General features: G+C 55.6%; 8 protein-coding genes across 8 annotated transcripts; 4 read left to right on the plus strand and 4 right to left on the minus strand.

Annotated features, from left to right (window-relative positions):
• Positions 1-1,100: 1,100 nt before the first annotated feature.
• ACRALDRAFT_1064031 (uncharacterized protein) lies at positions 1,101-3,003 on the minus strand. The gene is made up of 6 exons (XM_071016901.1): positions 2,775-3,003; positions 2,365-2,593; positions 2,224-2,266; positions 2,079-2,149; positions 1,598-1,961; positions 1,101-1,529 (listed from the first exon to the last, which is right to left on the minus strand). The coding sequence occupies exons 1-6, from the start codon at positions 2,782-2,784 to the stop codon at positions 1,470-1,472; spliced, it is 777 nt and encodes a 258-aa protein (XP_070875017.1). The 5' UTR covers positions 2,785-3,003; the 3' UTR covers positions 1,101-1,469.
• A 1,741-nt stretch (positions 3,004-4,744) lies between these two features.
• Positions 4,745-6,447, minus strand: ACRALDRAFT_1064030 (uncharacterized protein). The gene has a single exon (XM_071016900.1). It carries the CDS (start codon positions 6,272-6,274, stop codon positions 4,994-4,996), a length of 1,281 nt encoding a protein of 426 aa, XP_070875018.1. The 5' UTR covers positions 6,275-6,447; the 3' UTR covers positions 4,745-4,993.
• Positions 6,448-6,756: 309 nt separating this feature from the next.
• Positions 6,757-7,962, plus strand: ACRALDRAFT_1070847 (uncharacterized protein; the record flags this gene model as incomplete). Its single annotated transcript, XM_071017805.1, has 1 exon — positions 6,757-7,962. One exon carries the CDS (start codon positions 6,757-6,759, stop codon positions 7,960-7,962), a length of 1,206 nt encoding a protein of 401 aa, XP_070875019.1.
• On the minus strand, positions 7,861-12,546 carry ACRALDRAFT_1064029 (uncharacterized protein). Its single transcript, XM_071016899.1, has 5 exons — positions 12,510-12,546; positions 12,349-12,441; positions 11,510-12,270; positions 10,244-11,418; positions 7,861-10,158 (listed from the first exon to the last, which is right to left on the minus strand). The coding sequence occupies exons 3-5, from the start codon at positions 11,809-11,811 to the stop codon at positions 8,234-8,236; spliced, it is 3,402 nt and encodes a 1,133-aa protein (XP_070875020.1). The 5' UTR covers positions 11,812-12,270; positions 12,349-12,441; positions 12,510-12,546; the 3' UTR covers positions 7,861-8,233.
• Positions 12,547-13,557: 1,011 nt separating this feature from the next.
• ACRALDRAFT_1064027 (uncharacterized protein) lies at positions 13,558-14,578 on the minus strand. The gene has a single exon (XM_071016898.1). It carries the CDS (start codon positions 14,470-14,472, stop codon positions 13,939-13,941), a length of 534 nt encoding a protein of 177 aa, XP_070875021.1. The 5' UTR covers positions 14,473-14,578; the 3' UTR covers positions 13,558-13,938.
• Positions 14,579-14,805: 227 nt separating this feature from the next.
• ACRALDRAFT_1081971 (uncharacterized protein) lies at positions 14,806-16,103 on the plus strand. Its single transcript, XM_071019238.1, has 2 exons — positions 14,806-14,992; positions 15,063-16,103. The coding sequence occupies exons 1-2, from the start codon at positions 14,857-14,859 to the stop codon at positions 15,881-15,883; spliced, it is 957 nt and encodes a 318-aa protein (XP_070875022.1). The 5' UTR covers positions 14,806-14,856; the 3' UTR covers positions 15,884-16,103.
• A 249-nt stretch (positions 16,104-16,352) lies between these two features.
• ACRALDRAFT_1064025 (uncharacterized protein) lies at positions 16,353-17,676 on the plus strand. The gene has a single exon (XM_071016897.1). It carries the CDS (start codon positions 16,618-16,620, stop codon positions 17,458-17,460), a length of 843 nt encoding a protein of 280 aa, XP_070875023.1. The 5' UTR covers positions 16,353-16,617; the 3' UTR covers positions 17,461-17,676.
• A 640-nt stretch (positions 17,677-18,316) lies between these two features.
• ACRALDRAFT_1064023 (glycoside hydrolase family 81 protein) lies at positions 18,317-22,003 on the plus strand. The gene is made up of 6 exons (XM_071016896.1): positions 18,317-20,285; positions 20,361-20,505; positions 20,572-20,870; positions 20,935-21,023; positions 21,098-21,522; positions 21,589-22,003. The coding sequence occupies exons 1-6, from the start codon at positions 18,624-18,626 to the stop codon at positions 21,603-21,605; spliced, it is 2,637 nt and encodes an 878-aa protein (XP_070875024.1). The 5' UTR covers positions 18,317-18,623; the 3' UTR covers positions 21,606-22,003.
• Positions 22,004-22,693: the final 690 nt, after the last annotated feature.

Genomic DNA, 22,693 nt, shown 5'->3' on the forward strand with positions numbered 1-22,693 from the left:
CGCTCATGCTCTGTCGCGCGGTACGAACGAGGCGGTAGATGCCAAAGGCGACGAGGGCTAGGACGATGAAGAGGACGATGACGATGATGGCGATGGTGTCATTTGGTTTCGTCATGGCTGCGGATGTCCCTCACAAGGGCGGGGACCGCGCTAGGGTGTCCTGTCTCTTGTTCGTGGATGGTGTATAGTGCGGGAGTGCCGCGTCTAAGTTCCACGTGGGGACGAGGAACGAGACGACTCGGTGCAAAGCTCCGAAAGGCGCGGAAATATGTTCTAGGCGGTTTCCGTGACTGAGGAATGTCAAGGTGTGAGAAAAGTGAAACAATTGAAAGCGGTGCGTGGGCCTGAATATCTTCGAGGAATTCGAGGTCGCTTGTGACAGGAGAGGTGAGTGATGTCCTGGGATCTGTTAGCTCGACCGTCTTCGCAGAATGGCGTACAAGGTTCAGCCGACGAAAGGATACTTACCAAGAGTGAATAAATTGCAAGTTAGATCGTTTTTAGTTTCAACGGGTTCAGATCGAGGGAAAGCTTTATCTCGAGTTGGTCCAACGCCTGTCTCCGCATATATGAATGCACACCTAGGTGCCTGAACCTGTGGGCGGGTCTAGAAGAGCAACGACGAGACGGATCGACAGATCGTTCAAGCCAAGACAGGTTGAAGCTTGACAGAGATGAAATCACGACCGGTTGGAATGTTTGAAGAGACAAGATCGAGGTAAAAAAAAGCTGAACAATGGAGGAAGGGGAATGTACAAAGAGGTCGGGAGCTCCCAGCAGAGAGGGCTGGTATTAAAGCGCGTTGCCCCGCCACCAGCTTTCTTTAAAGTCAATAAAATGGCAAGGCTGGGTACCCGTTACGCCATGGTCGGTGCCAGCTCACCCCTGCCGATGAGTGGGTCTTTGGTCCCCAAGCTTCTACCCGGGAGAGGCCCAACCTCCTTTCTCACAGGGTCCGCGTTTTAAGTAACTTGGCGTAGAAAAATGGCTAGGAAGGTACTTCTTTCTCTGTCCAATGAACCCCCCATTATACGGTACCTATTTCACATGATCCGTATGACCTACGAAGTACCCCAAGGCGAACGACGATTTCGTCTTTGGGCAGGAATATCGTACCTTTTTTTTTCTTGGACTATAGCCCATAGGCATCTGAAGTATTCGTAGATTATATTCGTATGCTTCACGTGCGCCTTTCCCCAAACAACGCAACTTGCCGTGATTCACGAGCAGAGATTTACTAGAAGACGTGGCGTCCGAGCCTGAACAAAAGTTTTCGTAAAGACGACGTGGCCGAGAAACACGGGGCCCAGCATTGTAGCGCAAAGCAATTTTGATATGACGCGGAACGAAAAAGCTGTACATTGACATGAAAAGCATTAAAAAAAAGACATACAGTACAAGACTGGGAAGCCCCGAGACGACGAGACGGTGATTTGAATTCAGGCGGCCCTATCTGTCCTCATGCCATCCTACTCGGCGTCAGGTGCCGTCTTGACGATCCGAATATGTCGCTCGTAGAATTGGAGCATCTAAAAGTAAATCATCCAGTCAGCCTCACATTTATGTATCCATGCATGGCATGGCAGAGATAACATACCTTTTGCGGGCAGCGCTTGTAGATGACATCGGTGCCGTGCTTGGTCTTTTGTCCGTTCTTCCAGTTGAGGTACACAATGAGCTTCCCAGTCTGCTCATCCTCGCAGGCGTCGATGGTCTCGACCTCGTCCTCCCAGCTGCCGCTCGGCGGCTTCCACGCGTTGGCCTTGGCGCTGGCGGGCGGCGTGCTATCGGCGGGATGCTTCCCATTCTTCCGCGCGCGCTTGGAGGTGCCGGACGGCGTGGCGCCGGTCGAGGGGCGTCCCCGCTTCTTGGTCTTCCTGGCCTCCTGAGCCTGTTCGATAAGCTCCTCGCGGGAACCGGTATCCCGGTAATATTCGGCCATGATGTCGGGTGCGCCATCCCTGTGTCGCTCTTCCCGTTAGAAAAACAATGTCCAACCCATGGAATGGTAAAACTGTGCCTCGTATGCAGTAGGCAACCGTCAGGGATGTAGAGGGGGTTCGTGAAAAGAAGCATACAAAAGGTTCTCCTCAGGCTCCCACGTCTCGTCTTCGTAGCCTTCCCATTTTACTTTGAATGTGATGTTGCCCTGTCGACAAGATTAAAAGTCAGTACAGTGTTTCCAGGGTCCGGGTCGGTGTTTGGCGTTCCGTGCCAACGTACTTGCGCATCGACCGTGTGCGATATAATCTTCTCAACGATGTACCTAGAAAGTAGAGTGTAAGCCATGGATCGTCAATCCAGAGAGGGTGTGTGTGTGTGTGTGTGTGTGTGTGTAGTGCATGTGGTAACGGCAAAACATACTCATCTTCCTCAACCTCATCGTCACCCTCTTCCTCTTCTTGCACCTCCTCCTCGTCCTTGGCCTTGCCCTTCTTTCCGCGCGTGCTCTTCGCGCCTACGTCGCCATTATTTTTAGCGCTCGACTCGGTCGAGTAGCCGACGCTGTCTTTACCGTTACTTGTAGAGCGCCTGCTCCGGAGGGGCACCTCGAGCTCAACTTCGGATTCGGACTTTTCTAGGTCGCTGAGAGCTAATGAGGAAAAGTGTCAGCATTGTTAAATCAAAAAACATGTCGAATTCATCTGCACCACCATCCCCGAGTCGCATCGCATCGGAACATCATGGATAGGACAAGGCGGCGTGCTGGGTGGCAGCTACGGCGACGCGACAAGTCAGGTGCGACAGGTAGGTGGGCTGGGCAGGTGACTTACCGGGAGGCATGGTAGCTGACGATGGGCAAAGGTCACCAAGAATATCAGTTGCCAACGGAATCCAGTGTTTGATCAAAGTACAGCGATGTTGTAGAGCGATACAGGACGAACTGTAGGATTGCGACGATGAGCGCACGCAGTTACAGCTCACGTGGAGTTGATGGAAGTGGGTGGAATTTGACGCGACGATGGTGTGGTTGTCGCGATCTTTCTTCTTTGGTGATTGGCTGGTTGCGAGGCGCTCGGGACGAAGGTATATGTATATACCCGAGTCCGTTGCCTGGAGAATGTGAGTCTGGCCAATCAAAGCGACAATTGCTGAGTAACGGCTAGGATACACCTCGATAGTAGGAAGCTTCGATATATTTCCGCCTGATATCGGGTAAAGAGGTATGTACGTAAACAGTCCTCAGTCTGCCGGTGTTTGCCCCTGCTGTTCCATAAAGGTAGGAACCGATTATCTCAGCGGGCTCAGACGTTTTAATTCTAGGCGTGGAAATAGCGGGCGGCTGATTCGTGGTGTACATAGTGACATAATTCTCCTTAAGTCACACAAATGCAAAAAATGCACTTAATAGGTGTAAACCTGAGCCACACGCCACAAAAGGTACATTGACTTAGTATTTCTGGGATGCCTAGAATAAACGTCTAAGGACTGAACGCAGAGTTAGTCGTGATAGCCGCACGCTTTGTATAGGGAAAATTTTAAGGGTCTCTTTTCGAATCGTAACCACGTAATAACCAGTTAAGATATTGACTCCATATTACTTGTCTGAGTCTGAGGAATAACTGAATATTGAATCTGTGGTATTTTTGAACCTGTATGAGTAGTATTATTGCTTGCCTAGATACCCTGTCGAGAAATCAGATAGCCGCACGCAGTTCCGCGGCGGTGATGACCCCCCTCTATCTTCGCCCACACACCAGATATCGCCAAGTAAATTATATCCTAAGGATCGTTAAGCGTAGGAGAAGCTTAGACGGTAGGTTTAATCGTGTTTGTATGGGTTACTGCTTAGGCAGTATGCTAATCCTGGTTTCGGGTACTCGTTTTCCTTCTGGTGCTTCCCAGATTAACCTGATTAAATCGAGCGACCGGGCGGTCCTTTAAAGGACCTTCTTAAAGGACCCGGATTAACGATTAAATCGAGCGACCGGGCGGTCCTTTGAAGGACCTTGAAGGACCTTGAAGGACCTTGAAGGACCTTGAAGGACCTGATGGAAGGACCCGGATTGACCTGATTAAAGGACCCGGATTGACCTGATTGAATCGAGCGACCGGGCGGTCCTTTGAAGGACCCGGATTGACCTGATTGAAGGACCCGGATTGACCTGGTTGAATCGAGCGACCGGGCGGTCCTTTAAAGGACCCGGATTGACCTGATTAAAGGACCTGATTAACCTGATTGAATCGAGCGACCGGGTGGTCCTTTGAAGGACCCGGATTGACCTGATTGAAGGACCTGATTAACCTGATTAAATCGAGCGACCGGGTGGTCCTTTGAAGGACCCGGATTGACCTGATTGAAGGACCCGGATTGACCTGATTGAAGGACCTGATTGACCTGATTGAATCGAGCGACCGGGCGGTCCTTTAAAGGACCCGGATTGACCTAATTAAAGGACCTGATTGACCTGATTGAATCGAGCGACCGGGCGGTCCTTTGAAGGACCCGGATTGACCTGATTAACCTGATTAGATTGATTAGCCTAAGCCTATTACTAAGCGATCGGGGCAGACCTAGAAAACGATAATATCGTGGTTGTTTATAACGCGATAGAACCAGCGATCGTTGACTACGATTATCTTTGCGTTCGGAGCTCAGACCTCCCTACGGGAGAGAACACGATAAATAAAATAAAAACCTCTAATTAGCTGGATTACTAAAACGGACCCATATATACGTACCATACCGGTAATTCTGTATAAATCTATTTCCTGTATATACTACGCCACCCACACTCCTCTCCCCAGGGTGGTCTGAGCTTGCTGAGATAAGGAACCGAGTACCTATGTTGTACCAGAAACTACGACATCAAGTGATACGTGTACGAATACACGCGTTGGGCACCTCATTCTTGTCCTGACAACCCTGACTCGCTCTACGTAGAAATGACACCGCCTGCCTCCAGCGTCAGTGCCAGCGTCGACACACCACCACATCATGAGAGGATGAGTACTGGTACTGCCGTGGTCATTGATACGACTCTAGCACGACTCAAATCTTGGCCTTCCCCTTGCTGTCCGGCCGTTCTGGCCTGCCCAAGTGTCTCTGCCACTCGTCCGTCAGCGTCGTCTTCTCCTCCCGGCTACCCTTTGCCCACGCCTCGTACTCGGCCTGCTCCGCCTTCCACACCTGTAGCTCCTTGGCAATCCACCTGGCCGCGTGCTCGGCACAAGTATCGGGGACTTCCATTGGGATGAGATGCCCCCTGCCCTCGAGGGTCACTTCCTCGGCCTTGCCCTTCGCCTTGCCGCCACTGCCCCCCACGCCGACCCCCGTGGCGCGCATCTTCTCCTCCCTCAGCTCGGGCGTCGACAGTTCGCTGTCGGCCCCGAATATGTACAGTACCGGGGCGCGCATGTTGGGCAACCTAGCCAGCGTGCTGGCGCCCTCCGCTCGGTAGACGGGGAAAGTGTAGTACCGCTCGTTGAGCGTCGGGTCCATGTCCGGGACCAGCTCGGGCCGGAGGAGTTTCTTCCCTTGCGTATCGTAGGCGTTCCAGCTGGGACGGAAGTAGGTGAAGACCTCCTGGTCCTTGGTCGTGGTGAGCGTGACCTTGCCGGCGTCGGTCTCGCCTGAATACCGCGGCGTGGGCGTCTCGCGCAGGCCGTGCTTCACCCACGAGTCGAGGACGCGCGGGTCCCAGGCGGAATAGAAAGGGTTTCGTCGGAACGAGGCGGCGGCGGCTTCGCGGGACGGCCAGAGGTCCCTGCGACGCGCGGAACTGGCGGCCGGCGACGCGCTGACGGAGCCACGGGCGGAAGCGGACCATTTGGAAATCACGGGGTCGAGGAGGACGACGGCGGTGAACAGCCGCGGGTGGGAGAGGGCGAGGTTGGCGATGGCGTTGCCGCCAAAGGAGTGGCCGATGCCGACGAGGGGACGCGGCGGCCGGAGCGTGTTGACGAGATGCAGCATGTCGCGCGGGTGGTCCAGCCAGCCCGGGTCGTTGCCGAGCTTGTCTTCGTTGAGAATGCCCGAGTAGCCTTGCCAGGCGGCGTCGGCGATCAGAATGGAGCGGATGCGGAAGCCTTGGCGCCGCGCATGGGCGTGAAGATCCTCCCAGAGGGCCTCATAGAGTTCCTTGGGGAAGCCGTTGGCGTGGGCGCCCAGGATGGTCACATCACCGGGTTGGGGGTTCGGGTTATCTTTGGGGATGTATTCTTTGACGGCGAGTTGGAGGACATCTTCCTGTGAATTCGCTAGGCCGCGTGGGAACTCTCGTATGTGAGACGCGTCGATGATGTGCCCTTTGATGGTGAAGACGGAAGACATGGTCAATGCAGAGGCTAACGACATCCAAGTGGTAAAGGAGTCGAGGATCCCTAGGTAGATTAAGATAAGGGACCCTAATAAAGTCCTATCAACACATAAGCGGCCACGTATGTGATACAAGAGCTCTGGACTAGTATGTGACATGGAGATGGCGTCCGGCTACCATCCTCTCGTAGCTCCAGGGCGGGTCAAGATATGGGCTGTGTGGATGCCGAGGTCAGAGTACATCGGGACATGCTTGTGCCCCGTTCTCGGCTCCGACCCACGGCAGTCTTGGAACGCTAAATTAGTAATCACTGTGCCTCCACTTCGGTGACTGTCGGTGAAGAGTGCGGGCAAAGTGACTGCCTTCGGTGAAGACTCGAATGTAACCACGCAACTTGGACTTGTGATGCTTCTACCATTGGATATATCGAACTGTATTATCTTCCTCTCTCTATTTTTTTGGTATTTCTTACTATTTATAATAGCAAGTTAATTGCATGTCGCCCAAAATCATCTTATTCACTGGCCCTCCCGATCCTTCCTCCATAGACTGGACCGCATCCGACCTTTTGACAGATTTCACGCCTCCCATCTCGACTTTTCTTGGGATCCCTTCTCTCGCTCATGATCATGGGCTCCCTAAATCTACCAACATCGGCAGCAGCAGGAACGCAGCATGGCGCTCCCTGCCCTTGAAACGTCCACAACTCGAAACCGGCCACTCTCACCTCCATGCACACCCAAACCTCTTCGTCTCTCCGGACGTCAACTTTTGCTCCACTGCCAGTCTCTCCTTCTCCCTTGATTCACCGGGAGATGAGCCCGAAACCCAAGACGGAGGCGCACCCTCGCAAAAGGAACAGCGTCAGGACCTCCTTTCGCAATTCTACGACCACTCGCTCGCTCGCCACCAGGATATCCCTTCCTCCCAACTCCCGCCCGCATCCCACCCGTCTCTAGACGACACCACAAAGACGACGACTTCATTCTTTGGAAACTCCGGATCCTTCTCCTCCTCCAATGGCGACCCGTCCTCCCCCTCGTCCGCCCGTCCGCCCCTGGGCAACACAGCGGCGAGCACCCACCTCAGCGACCTGGAGGACATCCCTTCCGCGCCGCACCTCCTAGCCCTCGTCCCCCAGACAGTGACAGTCAATCTCATCGCCGGGGTCATCTCCATCGCCGCCCCTCGCACCGTCGTCACGCGCCACGGCACGCGCATGTCCCTCGTCGAGGTCCTGCTGGGCGACGAAACACGCGCGGGCTTCGCCGTGACTTTCTGGCTTCCCGCCGCCTCCGCCGCCGCCGCCGCCGACCGGGAATCGGAGCTGCTGGCGGACGCGCTGGCGAGGCTGAGGACGCAGGACGTCGTGCTCTTGCAAAACGTGGCCCTGAACGTCTTCATGGGCCGCGTCTACGGGCAGAGCCTGCGCAAGGGCTGGACCAAGCTGCACCTTCTTCATCGGCGGAGACTCGACCCCGGGGATGAAGAAGGGTATTACCGCGCCAGGGACTTTGCGAGAGCCGCGCCAAACGGGCGGGCCTCCCATCCGCAGTTTGAGAAGACCAGACGCGTCAGAGATTGGGTCTTACGTTTTGTGCGTGCGGCTCACCCGGCCGTATCGGACGAGACGGGGTCGAAACCTGCGGCTGGGAAGAGGAGGAAGGGATGGGGGGAACTGCCCCCGGACGACACACAGTGAATGGCCTCCCACCGCATGGAGGAGCCCTACACGCCGGCATCATGTCACTTGCCATGGGTATTGCCAAACTGGCTTTCCGAAAGGGCTCCGAAAGGTGCTTTTCCATCATCAGGCCTCAACAGCTCATTAATTAATATTCAAGAACCAGACTAGACTGCCGTCCATCCACTCGCCAGCAAAGACATTTTATGTACCCGTTGCAAAGTGCGCTATGGCCAATGCCCTATCAAAAACAGAATACTCAAAGGCTGTGTTGCATGACGGTCACTCCTCAAATGTAATACATGCTGTCCCTCAGGTTCGGGTGCACCGCCTTGGCGTCCCTCAGGGGATCCGTGGGTTCCGCTGCCGCCCACCCACTACCGCCAGCTCCCGTCGAAGTAGACGCCGTGTCCGAGACGTCAAACATCTCAGACCGGTGCACACGTGCACGCTCACACACAATGTCCGCATAGTACGCCGGCGGACAGATGCTGACAGCCTTGGTAGCCCGTCCGAACAAGTAACACATGTCATGAGTAAACTTCTCGAGCTCGTCCGCCGCCGCGCTGGTGGTCCCGTGGCGCGAGCAAAAGACCTCGTCCAGGAGCACCGTGTAGTGCGCCGGGCGAGCCGTCCCCTGCAGCGCGTTGTGCGCCGTCAGGAAAAAGTCCCAGTACCGCGTCTGCGTCACGCCGCGGTCCACCACGGTGCCGTGCTTGATGTTTCGCGACTTGGTCGTGTGGCCCTCCTCGGCGGGGTAGAACCGCGTCTGGTGCCGCTTGACCGACACGATGATGGACAGCTTGGGCGGCTTTAGGTTTTTGGCCTTGTACTTCTCCTGGCACGCCCTGCGGATGTGCGGGAGCTCCACCGCCAGCACCTGGCTAAACTGCCCTTCCGACACTCCGTCGCGGTAGATGACGATGTACTCGGGCAGCTTCCCGGCGTTGTGCTTGGCCCAGAGGTCCAGCCGCGTGCCGAACATGCGTGCCAAGTGGTGGTCGAGCATCTCTTGGAGAGAGTGCTGCTCCCACGCCACCGCTGGCCACTGTCCCAGGTCCTTGTCGATGCTGGCTACCAACCCCACCAGGCTGGGTGGCAAGCCCCCCCTCCTCCGATTCGAATCCGTAGGAAGGGGTCCCGCCAACTTTGCCTCGGGCTTCTTTGCAGGGGCTTTGGCCTTACCTTTCCCCTTGCCTTGGCCGCTTTTAGCCTGCGCCTCGGCCTTCTCCATCTTCTCAGCCGCAGCTTCCTCTTGCCCCTCTTGGGCCCCCTTCGCCTCCTCCTTCTCCTTGTCCCTGATAGCAAAGCTCAAGTTGGTGGGATGGGTTACGTCGTATCCCACCACCATGGTCTTGCCATCCCTCACGATGGGAATCTGGTTCTGGACCTTATGGTTGATCCCGCCGTTCTTGAGATTCCACTTGAGGGCGACATTGGCAAACGTCATGGGGCTCGCCTTGTTAAAGTTCTTCTCCACGGCGCACACCGTGTGCAAGCCGTATTCGACGTCGCCCAGGGTCTTGACAACATTGTAGAGAGCCGTGTCCTGCGCATGAAGGATCACCAGGAGGAAGAATTTGGTCCCCGGGCGGACCTTCTGCGCCAGGGATTTGAAGACGTCGCGCAGCTTGGCCTCGTAATTGTCATGCGGAGACACCTTGACCGCAATGCCACGCCCGCTGGTTTTCTTGTCGATGGGGATGCCCATCTTGTCGTTGATCTGTTCGACAAACTTGCCCACGGCCTCGGTCGCGTCGTATGATCGGTTCCCGAAGATCTGGAGCCATCCCCAGTTGGAAATCACGGGCCCGGGCTTGGCAACCCGCACATCCATCATGTTCCAACCACCCATGGCGGTGTTGGCCATCTTTTCCCGCTCCGTCCTGGGGTCCCTGTAGATGATCCGGGGCGACATCAGCTCGCGTCCGTCGACGATAAGGAGCTTCTTGTCGACCCGGACGCCGAAACGCTCCAGTTCGGGGTTGTTATCGAGCCCCAGGGCGTCGCGGGCCGTGGTCGTGATGGACACGGCGTTGGCAAAAGGAGTCCGGCACGCGAATCTTAGCATCGCCGTCGTCTCATCACCGGTCAACTTGGCCCGGACAGCCTGACCGGCGGCGATTGTGCATCTCTCGGCCGGAATATAGCGGGGATTATCTTTTGTTCCGAGATTGATCAGCGGAAGACTGGGATCCGGCTCTTGTCCATACTCTAACCCCACGTTAGCATATAACATGATTTCTCGTGAGGACGGACGAAAAAAAAAGAAGAGCAAAGGGCGGCAGTCAAAACTCACTCCACTTCCAATATTCCGAGACGGTGTACTTGCCGGGGGGCTTCCCTCCCAGAACAGTTGACTCTCCGTCACGAGGCACAAACTTCACCCAGACCTCTTTCGGGCCTCCGTAGCCGGTCGAACTGTCGATCTGCACCATGCCCGATTGCAGGACATTTCGGGACAGCCCGCTACGGCTCGCCAGACCGTAAATGGTCTTGAAGGTCTCGATGTCTCTGCCGTTGGCGTCTCTGAAGACGTACCTGACGCGCGTCTTGGCCAGGAACTTGGCGGCCGTCTTGAGCCTCGATTCGATGCCGCGGGGCGGCTGGCCCTGGCCACCGAAGACGTCCACGCCGGCCCATCGGAGGAGTTCGCCCACCGACACGGCCATCTTGAAGACGCCGTGGGTGACGTTGACATTGAGCAGCATGCGGCCGGTGGCCAGGCGCACGCTCTGGAAGTAGCCGCGGACGGCCGACAGCCCGTTCCTGTCGCCCAGCTGTGTCATGGCGCCGGTGGGGCCGAAGGGGAAGAACCGGGCGGCGCCGACGGTGGCCACGTCCGCGGCGCTGCGGCCCTTGTAGCCGAGGATGATGCCGAGGGCGTCGACGGCGACGGCGAACTTGGGGAAGCTGTGGCCCAATGGGTCGCTGGGGTCGTCCATGGTGTCGATGTACTTGCGCGAGCCGGCTACGTCGGCCTCGATGGGGTCGTTGATGCGGACGACGTAGCTATCGGTCTTGCCGGCGCCGGACTCCATGTCGACGTCGATGGTGTCGCCCGGGATCTGCAGCTTGTTCAGGGTGACGAGCTTGCTCTTGAACTCGGTGGCCAGGACGGCGCTGGGATCCATCTCGCGCAGTTTGGCGACGGCATGCTCGATGACGCGCCTCAGCTTGCGTCCCGTGACGTCGGCTTTGGCATTGCCCTTGTAAACATCGAAGGTGTAGACGTACAGGACGCCCGGCTTGACGTCGAGGCGGAAGTAGTTGGCGTACAAGAGGACCTTGACGCCCTGTGTACCGAAACCAGGACGAAGCGGGAAAAGGCTTCTATCGGCTCCAGGCCCCGACAGCTTGAGACTGGCCATCTTCTTTGTCAGGGCAGTTCCTTGGTCGTGGTGGGCCTTGACCAGAGAGTTCTCGAGCTTCTCGATGGCAGGATCAACTGAAGGGGCTCCAACACCATCTTGGCTGCAAGATGGGGTGGGTTTGGGTTAGCATGCCGGAATGGAAATCGAAAGGTAACGCGGCGAGCGTTTGGTGCGAGGTGGTGAATACGTACCGGAAGACCTCGGGCTCATCCTCCCGTCTGGGGCCACCGAAGCCGCCTCCTCTTCCACCTCCTCTCCCGCCTCGGAATCCTCCACCCCGGGAGTCGCCTCTAAAGTCGCCCCGACCACCGCGGAAGCCTCCACCTCGGGAGTCGCCTCTAAAGTCACCCCGACCACCGCGGAAGCCTCCACCTCGGGAGTCACCCCTAAAGTCGCCCCGACCTCCGCCGCCTCGTCCTCCACCCCGGTATTCGCCTCGGAAATCACCGCGGCCACGACCACGGCCTCTGCCACCTCGTTGAGGATCGCTCATATTTTGAGTAAGTAAAGCTGGTTAAAAAAAATGAAGGAAAGGAAACACGAGCCGTCAGAGATTCCGGCTGGGCTAAAGGTGCTTTTCGATTGAGAGGCAGCAGACAGCGCTCCCCCGCTCCTTTTAAGATACACAGAGCGACTGATCCAAGAGGGTGTCGGGTACGTTGTATTGTATGGATTGGGAGTGTAGTGTGAGGGAAGGTTTGGCGATTGAAATCCAAACAGAGAGGTTGGGATGAGAGTCGAAGGGTCGAAGAGGTTTCGTCGGAAGGAAAATCCCGGTGACTGTTCGGATGGTTTGCAGCCAATGGACGCGAGACAGAAGATGACGATCTCGATGAGCTAGCGACGAGGAAGCCAACTCGGTATTCGTAATTCGGTTCGGTCGATGGACGTTTGGCTGGACGTACGACGTAGGAATGTTGTGAACGCGGGAAGAGGTGGGGAGCTAGGAAGACTAAGAGGTACGCTAGGTATCAGCAATTATAATTTGGCCTCGTTGACTGGGTACCGTAATCACAAGCGCACCGCCAACCTTGGTGTCTTTGTGCGGGACCCCGTGGGAATAGGTGGAGAGAAGAGGCGGATGATGGGGTGTCTCTTGCCTGGGAGCTCCTGGTAGCTCGTGCTATGATAATCTCGGGGAGCTCAGGGTCAAGACGCTAAGAGAGGAGCACGGACGGAGTAGGTACCTACGTAATTTTGTAGTCCAAGTGTCAAAGGTACGGTAAAGTCGGAGAAAGTATGTATCGGTAAGTACTTGTGTCTTGTGAAGCGAGAGATGACAGTCGTCGTCATCGGTTGAGATGGAGAGGTACCTTATGTACGAATACGCTGTACTTCGTATGCTTGCAAGATGAAAAAAGCCAACACAGGGATTCCCAGGTTTTTAATACTTCATATAAGAAGCCTTACTGTGACAGCCTGACGACGACAAGGGAGGAGAGATGGACGGCCTCCTACATGACATTCAGGCCGATTAGCTTTCCCAGACCGCTTTCAAGGCTTCCGGGAGGAGTCCCTGTTGAGACCCGAACCAACAAACACAGGGAAGGCGCTGGGCAGCATGGTTAGGCAGTAGGGTTGGCTGTGTGCACACCAATACCGGGCTCCATCCGTTTGATCGGGACGACTCCTGCGACGTTTTAATGTGGGGTGGTACCGCGAACGGAATAGGATACCTTTGTGTTTCTCCAACTGTTGTCCCTATGAAATATGTACATTGTACACGTATTCGTATGTAGGTACTTCGTGTCAGCCCACTCCCGGTGTGTCCATCTTATGCTTTGCTTTTTCTAGTCTTGGTACAGAGTAGCGACACGGGAGGGGAATTATGGAAGAAACGAAGGGGATCTCTAACTTCTAGGTATTCCTCCATTACCATAACTCAGTACCTTACATGCATGCAACTTGACGTAGGTGTTCCTGTATGACCAGTGCCCAACACGGGGAAGTACATATTCACACATGACATGACATCGGTTGACGTTGTACAAAGTACGCCACGAACCGAACAGACAACGGGCTGAAGTGACCCCCATGGAATCCACACAGTTGGAACTGGAAAAAGCGACGAGAATCCTTCGATAGACAGATTGGCTTACGATGAATCTTGCATATGCGAGAATACGAATATCTCATTCCAACCCTGGCCAAAGTGGAATAGGTATCGTTGTACGTTGTACCGTTGTACAGCCAATAATTCCATTTCCAAGAGTCTGGCTAACGATCGCCAGCCAATTTTCAAGTGTAAATTAGGGTAGGTAATAAGGTGCTTCGTAGAGGTAATACAGGCCATAGACGTATATTTATGGTATACACAGCACATCAACTTTCAATGGCGAGGGTACCCCCATGTTACATGTACTCTGTTGCCCAGACACCTAAGCCTCTGTTTGCAGCAACGTGCTTCCTTTCCTTGCATGAATCTGGCTGCCGGTCCGTCATGGATAACAAAGGAGGCCAGGAAAAAAAGAGAGAAAGAGGAAAAGAAGAAACATGGGGAACGGTAACGTTTGTCACCAGCCAGCAAACGCTGTTCTTTGCTCGACGATCCCCGCCCAGAACCGACCTGGACCAGACCCTCGATCGTGATTCGTACTTCCCACCACACCGCCACCACCAATTATCTGACGTGGCCCGCTGTCGCAACCTCCAGTATCTCACGCTCCAGCCCTTCCACATGGACAAACTCGATCCCGGCCTCCTCCAAAGTCTTGCGGCCCGTGTTCTCGCTTACAAACTTCTCCGGCTCTCTGACCCCCACATAAACGCAGCCCACGAGGCGCCGCAGGCGAAGAATCCGTTGCGCACACGGTAAGTTGCCGCTCAGCCGCTGGGAACAGGGTTCCATGGTCGTGTACAGCGCGAGGGAACCGGAGCCAGCGCTTGCCATGGCGTCGGCCAGCTGCTCTTCCGCCACGCCGTGCCGCTCAGCCAGCTTCGCGAAGCAGCATTGCTCCGCGTGCGTGTTGCCTGGGAGCTCCAGCGTGTAGCCCGTCGACAGGACCGTGTTGGTGGACCGGTCGACCAGCACGGCCCCGACCCTGTAGTTGGACGGCTTGGGCGGTGATTGCTTTGCCAGGCTGAGCGCGTACTGCATGTACCCTCTGTGGTCGCCTGGGCTGATCTGAGGCGCAGTGTCCGGGGACGAAGCCATACCTTCCACGGTTGCCTTTGGATGTGATTTGAGAGAGTAGATTTTTGAGCCAGGGAAGTCCGTATACCGAGTTGTAATAAAGGTAACAGGATGTTACAAGTAGGTATCTATCGACAAAGGCAAGGTGCTCTTACGACGTAGAAACGTCCTACTTCGGTCCGATAGGTACCTGACCGTGGCTCTTGAGGTACCTAGGTACATGGTAAGGTACCGCGGTCACTATACTCGTAAGTGATTGGTGATTGGACCAAAATGCATTGCCCCAGTAAAGATTCCCAGTCGCGTCCTAACGCGTAAAGTGCCGCTCACCAAGTATCACTCTCCCCAGGTCCCCGTCCATCAATCTGCTCTGAAAACCACACCCTCGGACAGACGATTCCGATCATGTCATCCTCCGAAGAGATAGTCGAAGGCGAACCCCCGACCATTGACCCTTACGAGACGCTCGACCTCAGCCGAGATGCCACAGCAGATCAGATCAAGACTGCTTATCGCAAAGCCGCCCTGAAAAACCACCCAGGTTCGTGCATGCCGCCCAACGTGGAAGAAAGGGGCAGCCCGAATCGAACATGACTGAAGCCTTCTTCCAGACAAGGTCCCGGCCGAGCGCAAAACCGAAGCGCATGAAAAGTTCCAGGCCATTGCCTTTGCTTATGCCATCCTCTCCGACCCCGATCGGCGCAAGCGCTACGACACGACCGGCTCGACTTCCGAATCCATCGTCGACGCAGATGGGTTCAACTGGAGCGATTACTTCCGGGAGCAGTTCCGGGACGCGATATCCGCCGACGCCATCGACAAGTTCGCAAAGGCGTACAAGGGCTCGGACGAAGAGAAGGACGACGTACTCATCGCCTACGAGGAGCACGAGGGCGACATGGACAAGGTCTACGAGTCTGTGATGCTGAGCAGCGTACTCGATGACGACGAGCGGTTCCGCGCCATCATCGACGCGGCCATCGCCTCCGACGACGTGCCGGCTTTCAAGGCGTACACCAAGGAGAGCAAGAAGAAGCGCGAGGCACGCACCAGGGCCGCGCGGGCGGAGGCGTCCGAGGCGGAAGCGTACGCGAAGGAGCTGGGGGTGCACGACGAGCTGTTTGGCGACAAGAAGGCCAACAATGGCAAGGGGAAGGGTGACAAGGGCAAGGGCAAGGGAAAGGGCAAGGGTAAGGACGGCGGGGAGGACGACCTGGCCGCACTCATTTTGCGCAACCAGCAAAATCGGGCCGGCTTCCTCGATCGCCTGGCGGCCAAGTACGGCGCCGCGGGGTCGTCGAAGAAGAAAGGAAACAAGAGGGTTATCGAGGAAGAGCCTTCCGAAGAGGCGTTCCAGGCTGCGGCTGCCAGGCTGAAGAAGCCTAAAGTCTCCGCAGGAGACAGTAGGGGGACTAAAAGGTCCAGAAAGTGATTCTGCATAGCGTCGGCGCTTTATTTACGGTTGGCGTGGGTAATTCAGGTATCGGTTATGGGTCTGGGATCTGGGATTATTCCTGTAGCTATGAAGGATCATTGGCGTTGAGGAATGACAGGCGGATAATCATTGGTTGAAATAATCATTTCTGGCATGGAATTTGGAGTGAAAGCAACTTGAATATATTCAGACATGTGAATGTCTACCCGTAGACATCGACTGGGAATGATCCGGCCAGTATACGAATAGGATGCTAACGAAATAGACGAACAAGGCCTTTCCCAGATGCAGTGGCACATACCTACTTCGTAATACAAAATACCAAAAAAAAAAAAAAAAAAAATCCTCCCGTAAGTACCTACATCGGTACCTGAAAACTGCCCAAGGTGGGGTACCAATGACCGAAGCGGGCCACAGTCAAGACGCGTCTCCTAACGGAGTAGGTACATATAGACGTGTATGTTCACCTGACGCAACACCCGCGGCTCACGGGCACTTCCAGTACCAGTCGGTGCGAATTCTTGAAGCTTCCCGTTGATCAAAGACAGGCAAAGATGCCGGTCCTACCATGACGGGTGCACTAGCCACCCTATACCCCCAATATTGCTTCGACCTCGCCCCGACATCCAACACATGGTGTCTTTTAGACGCGGTGTCTATCCACGACCTCGACTCTCACCCCGGATTTGAAGGTACGGACAAAAGCAGCGAGGCCTACCTTTACCGACAGTATGAGGGGTTTGCTGGTCACTGACTTCCCAATACAATCAGGCCAGAACGTCTACTTCCACGGCAACTTGCCAATCAAATGGATCCGGATCGTCGGCGTCGTGGTTGCCCTCGACGATTTCCCCGGGCGTCGGGTTTACACGGTTGATGACAGCAGCGGCGCTTGCATTGAATGCAACGTGGCCGTGAAGCGATGCACCACACTCGCTGCATTGGCCGACTCGAATATAACAGGCGCCGACGATGCGGGCAGCGCACGGACACGAGCGTCCCTGTCCGAGCCACGACTGGAATATCAGCAACCCGGGTGTGAGGGTGTGGACGTCGGTTCCGTGGTGGACGTCAAGGGCAGCATCGGCCTTTTCCGAGACGAAAAAACGATCAAGATCGAGAAGGTCAAGGTGCTACGGTCCACTGAGGAGGAGGTGGCCCTCTGGGAGCGACGGACGGCGTTCCGGAGGGATGTGCTGTCTACGCCCTGGGTCCTCAGCGAGAGGCAGGTGAGGCGGTGTCGGCGGGAGGCGGAGGGTGTGGACGAGCGGAACAGGAAGAGGCAAGAGAAGGAAGAGAAGGAGAAGAGACGGGCGGCGAGGAGGGAGAGGAGAGAGAATGGGTCAAGGGGCAAGACTTCCGTGGCCGTTTCCATGAACAAAGGAGGTGATGGGATTGTTGCTGCGGCAGAGGTCGAGGTGGACGGGTTTGGGAGGCGCAAGAGGCACAAGGACGGTCGAACGCGGGACTGGCATCGACATAGATTACCAGTCCATGATAAATCAGGGGAGGGCAGTTCACGGGCTGGGCTGGGGGAGAACATGCGGGGAAAGTACAGCGCCCTTGGACTTTGAGGGCAAGGCTACCGTGGGGGAGTCATGGGATGGGGCCTGGCGTTTCTGCGACTTTCTTTCTGTGTTGCCCTATGGCGTTGAATGCTGGAAGCGACTTGACCATCGTGATCCTTTTGTAGTGGTGTGTACACGTATTCCATATAACGAGAGGATCACATGGGCGATGCAAACGATGTCACGAATGTAAATTCACTCGGTTTGAATTCCAACGGAGAGATCTACATGGTATGGCGCCAAGAGGAAGTCCGAGATGCACATTTCCCATTCCAGGTGTACTCGAGCACTAAAAGGTATTAGGTACTTTGTACACTCCACGGAAGAGCCACGCAGCGTATCTGAGTCTGATTTACTCGGTAGGTAGTCTGTTGACAGCAGCATCGCATCGTCGAGTGTCGATACGGAGCTACCTTTGGTGGGAGCTGCGAAGTACTGAGTACTACTTACGTACTGGCACCATTCCCGTACGGAGTTTTTACAGTCTCGGGAAAGAGAGACCCACGGCAAACGGGGAGGTGTATACGTCAGCACCCAATGCCGACAAGAGGGACTTGGGAAGGAGAAATGCGACTTTAAAATGGATCGCCCATGCCGCCAAGATGGAAACAACGAGTTTCTCGAGCGACTTGAACAAGTACGAAGTATGAACGCGATGCTAGAGGGGTCGTGACTGTCGAGGTCAATATACCGCACGCCGCCGTCTCATCTATTGTCCTCAGCCTCGTTCTCATCGAGCGCCCTGTCTTATTCGGACTCGACAGCGGATACCATTCCCCTCATTCCTCGTGGGTAAGGCCTCGTCATTTTCGTTGAGATGTGTCATTCCTCTCATCCACGTTGCGCCGGTAATTCTGCGGAAGAGTCCAGTCGGGCAACACGTCTCCGCCGCCCATGGCTCGTATATGTATTTGCTTTCTACTCGAGGGCCCAGGAACCAACCGCCCGGGGAGTCTTTTATTCGGATTGTGAATCCGCCATGTCCCAGTTCCAGTTCCAGTTCCAGTTCCAGTCTCAGTACCCCCTTCTCAAACCGCGACAGTTCCGCAGAGCACAGACGGATTGAGCCTCAGTGACTCCTTCATTGGATCATGTCGTTCTCATTCTCTTTACCCACGGCCAGGGGTCGTCCCCTCGTGGCCTCATGGTTATGGTTACTCAAGCTAACCATGGTCCAGGTGGCTTTCTGCGAACCTGATCAGGAACAACCACATGCCCATCGGCATCTCCACAGACCTAACCCAGACACTCACCCGCCTCTCCTGGGGATTGAACTCCAACCACGGCTCCTTGGAGATTCCTTCTTTGACGATAGCCTACCTGTTGTCTGCCAAACCGAGACGGCGTATTCGACGACATCGGTTCCTGCGCCGACCGCTCCTGCGACGCCACCTCTGTCGAGCCTCCTAGGTTTCGCCTCGGACGACTTTGTCGCGGTTACCACCCAAACCGTGGGCACAGCAATCGCCCAGATACCGGCATCTTTATCGGACAAGACGCCGCAGACAAGCGGGCTCGTGGTCGTCGAGCTCGAGACTGAAGGCCACGTCACCTTGTGCCGCATCATAGAGGATCCCATCCCCTCTCCAAAGACAAGCATACAGGTCAATTCCTCTTTGTTGAGCCCCGTGCCACCCGTCCCCGAATATCCGTCGGAGAAGTTCGTCATGCCTTTGCCCGATATCTTTGCGGAGCCCATCTCCACGGCACCACCGCCACCCTGGTTCGAGGTTCGCAACGACCATCCCGCCGAGAAGAAAGGGGTCATATCGCAACCACCCATCCAAACGAACAAATTCTTCAGCAACTTTTTTGTCGGGGATCAGTCGGCACCGACCTACACATATCCCTACTCCATAGCCTGGGCTGCGGGAAAAGGGCCCGCCGGAAGCCATGGCATAGCCATCTCTCACATCGAGGCGCAACAGAGGGTCTATGGTCCGACGAAGCAATCGGGCGCCGCCTCGTATTTCATCAACCCCGTCGGCATCCAGTCCATCATTGTCAGTGCCAAAGAGCTCGGTAATGAGACGGCCCTGGCCACAGACAACATAACCGCCTTTTCCGCGCGCGTTCATCTCCAGCCCCACAGAAGCTCGACGAGGCCGGCCGTATCGTTCCCCCTTGTGCAGGGCATGGCCTTTGTCACTGCCCAGTACGCCGGGGCGACCCCAGTCATCCAAACGGGCGTCTTCTTCCGCAACGTCACCCGTGTCATGTGGGATCCCAAGCCGGGCGTGGTCAAGTTCAACATGCACCTGGAAGACGGGAGGACATGGCGCATCTACTCCTATGCGACTCGTGGCGACCCCCTGGAGCTGCACGTAGTCAACAACGGATACGCAGAGGCGCGGCGGCCGTTTTACGGCATCATTCAAGTTGCCAAGGACCCCGGCAACGGCGAGGCCCTGTACGATGAAGCAGCGGGCGTCTTCCCCACCAACGTCGAGCTCACCGGGACCGCTAGCCACACAGTCGGCTCTTACACGTTCAATTTTGCCAAGGAAGGCCACCCCCAAGGCAGGCTCCTCATGTATGCTCTGCCTCATCATGTCGATTCTTTCGATGGCGCGACCCGATCGGCCCTCCGTGACATGAAGCTTCAGACGCCCACAAAAGGTATTGCGACAGCCGTCATGGCCGACCAATGGACCATGGTAGAGCACAAGCTGCCGGTGGACATGACTTTTGCGCCGTGGGATCCGGAACGCGGTACCCTCACCAAGATGTCTGACCAGGCGAGGGCCGCGGTGCGGAGGGTTGCCATCCGCGAAGCGTCGCAGGACATGGCGGAGCAGTCCGATCTTGATTCGATGTATTTCAGCGGGAAGGTTTGTTTATTCGAATCCTCGTTCTGCCGAAGTGAGAATTGATGTTGGAAACTAATAAAAAAAAACCGTCGCTAGGCACTGGCAAAGTTTGGTATCCTGCTCGTTGCCATCAACGATTTTCTGGGCGATAGGCAGTTGGCCCACGAAGCACTGGGAAAGTTGAAGTACGCTTTCGGTCGATTCGCGGCCAATCGGCAGAAGTTCCCTCTGGTATATGAACGTGAGTTCTGGGACGGGCCTCCTGCTATGGCAAGGTGCTGCGGAGCTGACTGAGAATTGGTGGCAGGCGTCTGGGGCGGACTCGTGTCGTCGGGTTCGTACATCACGGGAGACACCAATGCGGACTTTGGTAACACCATGTACAACGACCATCATTTCCACTATGGTTACCACATCCTCGCGGCTGCGGCCATTGCACATCTGGATCCGAGTTGGATTCCCGAGAACAAGGCATATGTCGACTTGCTCATTCGCGATTTTGCCAACCCGAGCGACAAGGACAGGTTCTTCCCTCCATGGCGGTCTTTTGACTGGTACCACGGCCACAGCTGGGCCCATGGTCTTCACCCGTCTTTTGATGGCAAGGTACGCGCGTGAAACGTGGTCCCCAGGGGTCTTGGGAGTTTTTCCCTCTAATGTTGTCGCTTAGGACCAAGAATCCAGCTCGGAGGACATGATGCAGGCCTATGCTATTAAGATGTGGGGCATGGTGACGGGGGATGCCAATATGGCCATGCGGTATGCAACTTCCACCCTTTTCTCTCTTCCCGCTCCTGGGGCAGTAAACTGATTGGGAGTGCGCCATGTCTCAGGGGAAATCTCCAGCTGGCTGTGCTGGCGCGGTCCCTGAGTCACTACTATCTTTACACCGACGACAATCAGGTCCAGCCAGAGCAATTTGTCGGCAACAAGGTGGCCGGTATCTTGTTCGAGAACAAGTGCGATCACACCACCTACTTTGGAGCCAACATCGAATACATCCAAGGCATCCACATGATCCCGCTGTTGGCGCCGTCTCCGTTTATCCGGTCGAGACGGTTTGTCAGCGAGGAATGGGACGTGTACTTTAGCCAGGGCCGGGTGCACGAGGTCGAAGGCGGCTGGCGAGGCATCGTGTTTGGGAATCTGGCAACGGTCAACCCGGCGGCTGCGTGGGATTTCTTCAACCAGACCAACTTTGACCCGGCGTGGATCGACGGCGGCGCCAGTTTGACGTGGTACCTGACATATACCGCAAGTAAGTGATGCCGCCAGAAAGAAGGCCTTTGCGTGTGGATGTGATGGCTGACTACAGAATCAACAGTCATGGGTGGAATCTGATGGGAATGGGAAGAGAGGCATAGTTTTTTTTTCTCCTTTTTCACCTGGACGGCACTCTACTTTGGTCCGACAGCATGAGATATGAGTATATATGGCAGCACCGGCGCCATGGTTATGACGGGTACGAGAAGTTGGTATAGAGCAGTGCATGGGGTGGCCTGTCTCTTGTTTCCCTGTTCTTTATGTTGCAATTGCCGTCGTCTTCCGTGGAGCAACAGCAATACACGGTGTCTTGCGAGGGGGTGCTGTAGAAGGAGACGAGACGGGTGGGTCAGGAGAAATGGCACAGGCCATCATATCCATCTATAGATAGATGTTTTGCAACGGAATCGAAGCTTGACATGCCTTTGGATGTCGAAGCGACGACGCATTAAAGCTAGGCTCCGTCTTTCATTCTGACCCAACATGTCCGTTCTTTCGGTTCTTGGGTTGGTTGCTTGTTCCCCGAGATGAAGTCACGGTTTGACTCGACAATGTCGTGCAGTTCATTGGCTGAACACGAAAAGGCACGTTGCACCAGCCGCCAGCCCAGTGTTTCTTTTCATGACGTATGTCCAAGGCTACGCGGTGTTCCTAGGCACGAGGATGTACTTTGTATACAAGCAGGTACTTGAGGCCGAGGGGGCGGCGGCGCACTGCCCCAATGACGGGGGTGTTCCTCTCGGCATGCCAGGCTCTTGCGCCAGCCGATGCGCGAGATGTTACAGTATCGTACACTACAGTCAGCAACAGGAGAGACCGGAGAAGTGTGCTTCACATCCTCATGCTGTGGAAACCTCCCGTCCGACGAAGATGGCAAGTGAGCGGCCGAGAAGAAAAAAAACTCGTTCCATCTTCGTAAGTATCGGAGCTCAGTGCCTAGGTACCTCATGACCTCAGGTACCTGTAGGTGCCCCACCCCAGCTGTCGATCTCGCCATTCCTACTGGATGATGGGATCTCTGATGAGGCGCATAAGGTACGTACCTCGTACATCCATGGCAATTGAGAGGCCGCCCATGGGCCATGCAGCTCTTCACCGTCACCGACACGACACGTTTTTGACCAAGCTTCACTTCCCAGCCAACCCAGGCAAGAGAAACGCCGGTC

Source organism: Sodiomyces alcalophilus (genome assembly GCF_042370955.1).
Source record: "Sodiomyces alcalophilus JCM 7366 unplaced genomic scaffold ACRALscaffold_4, whole genome shotgun sequence".
Taxonomy (NCBI): Eukaryota; Fungi; Ascomycota; class Sordariomycetes; order Glomerellales; family Plectosphaerellaceae; genus Sodiomyces; species Sodiomyces alcalophilus.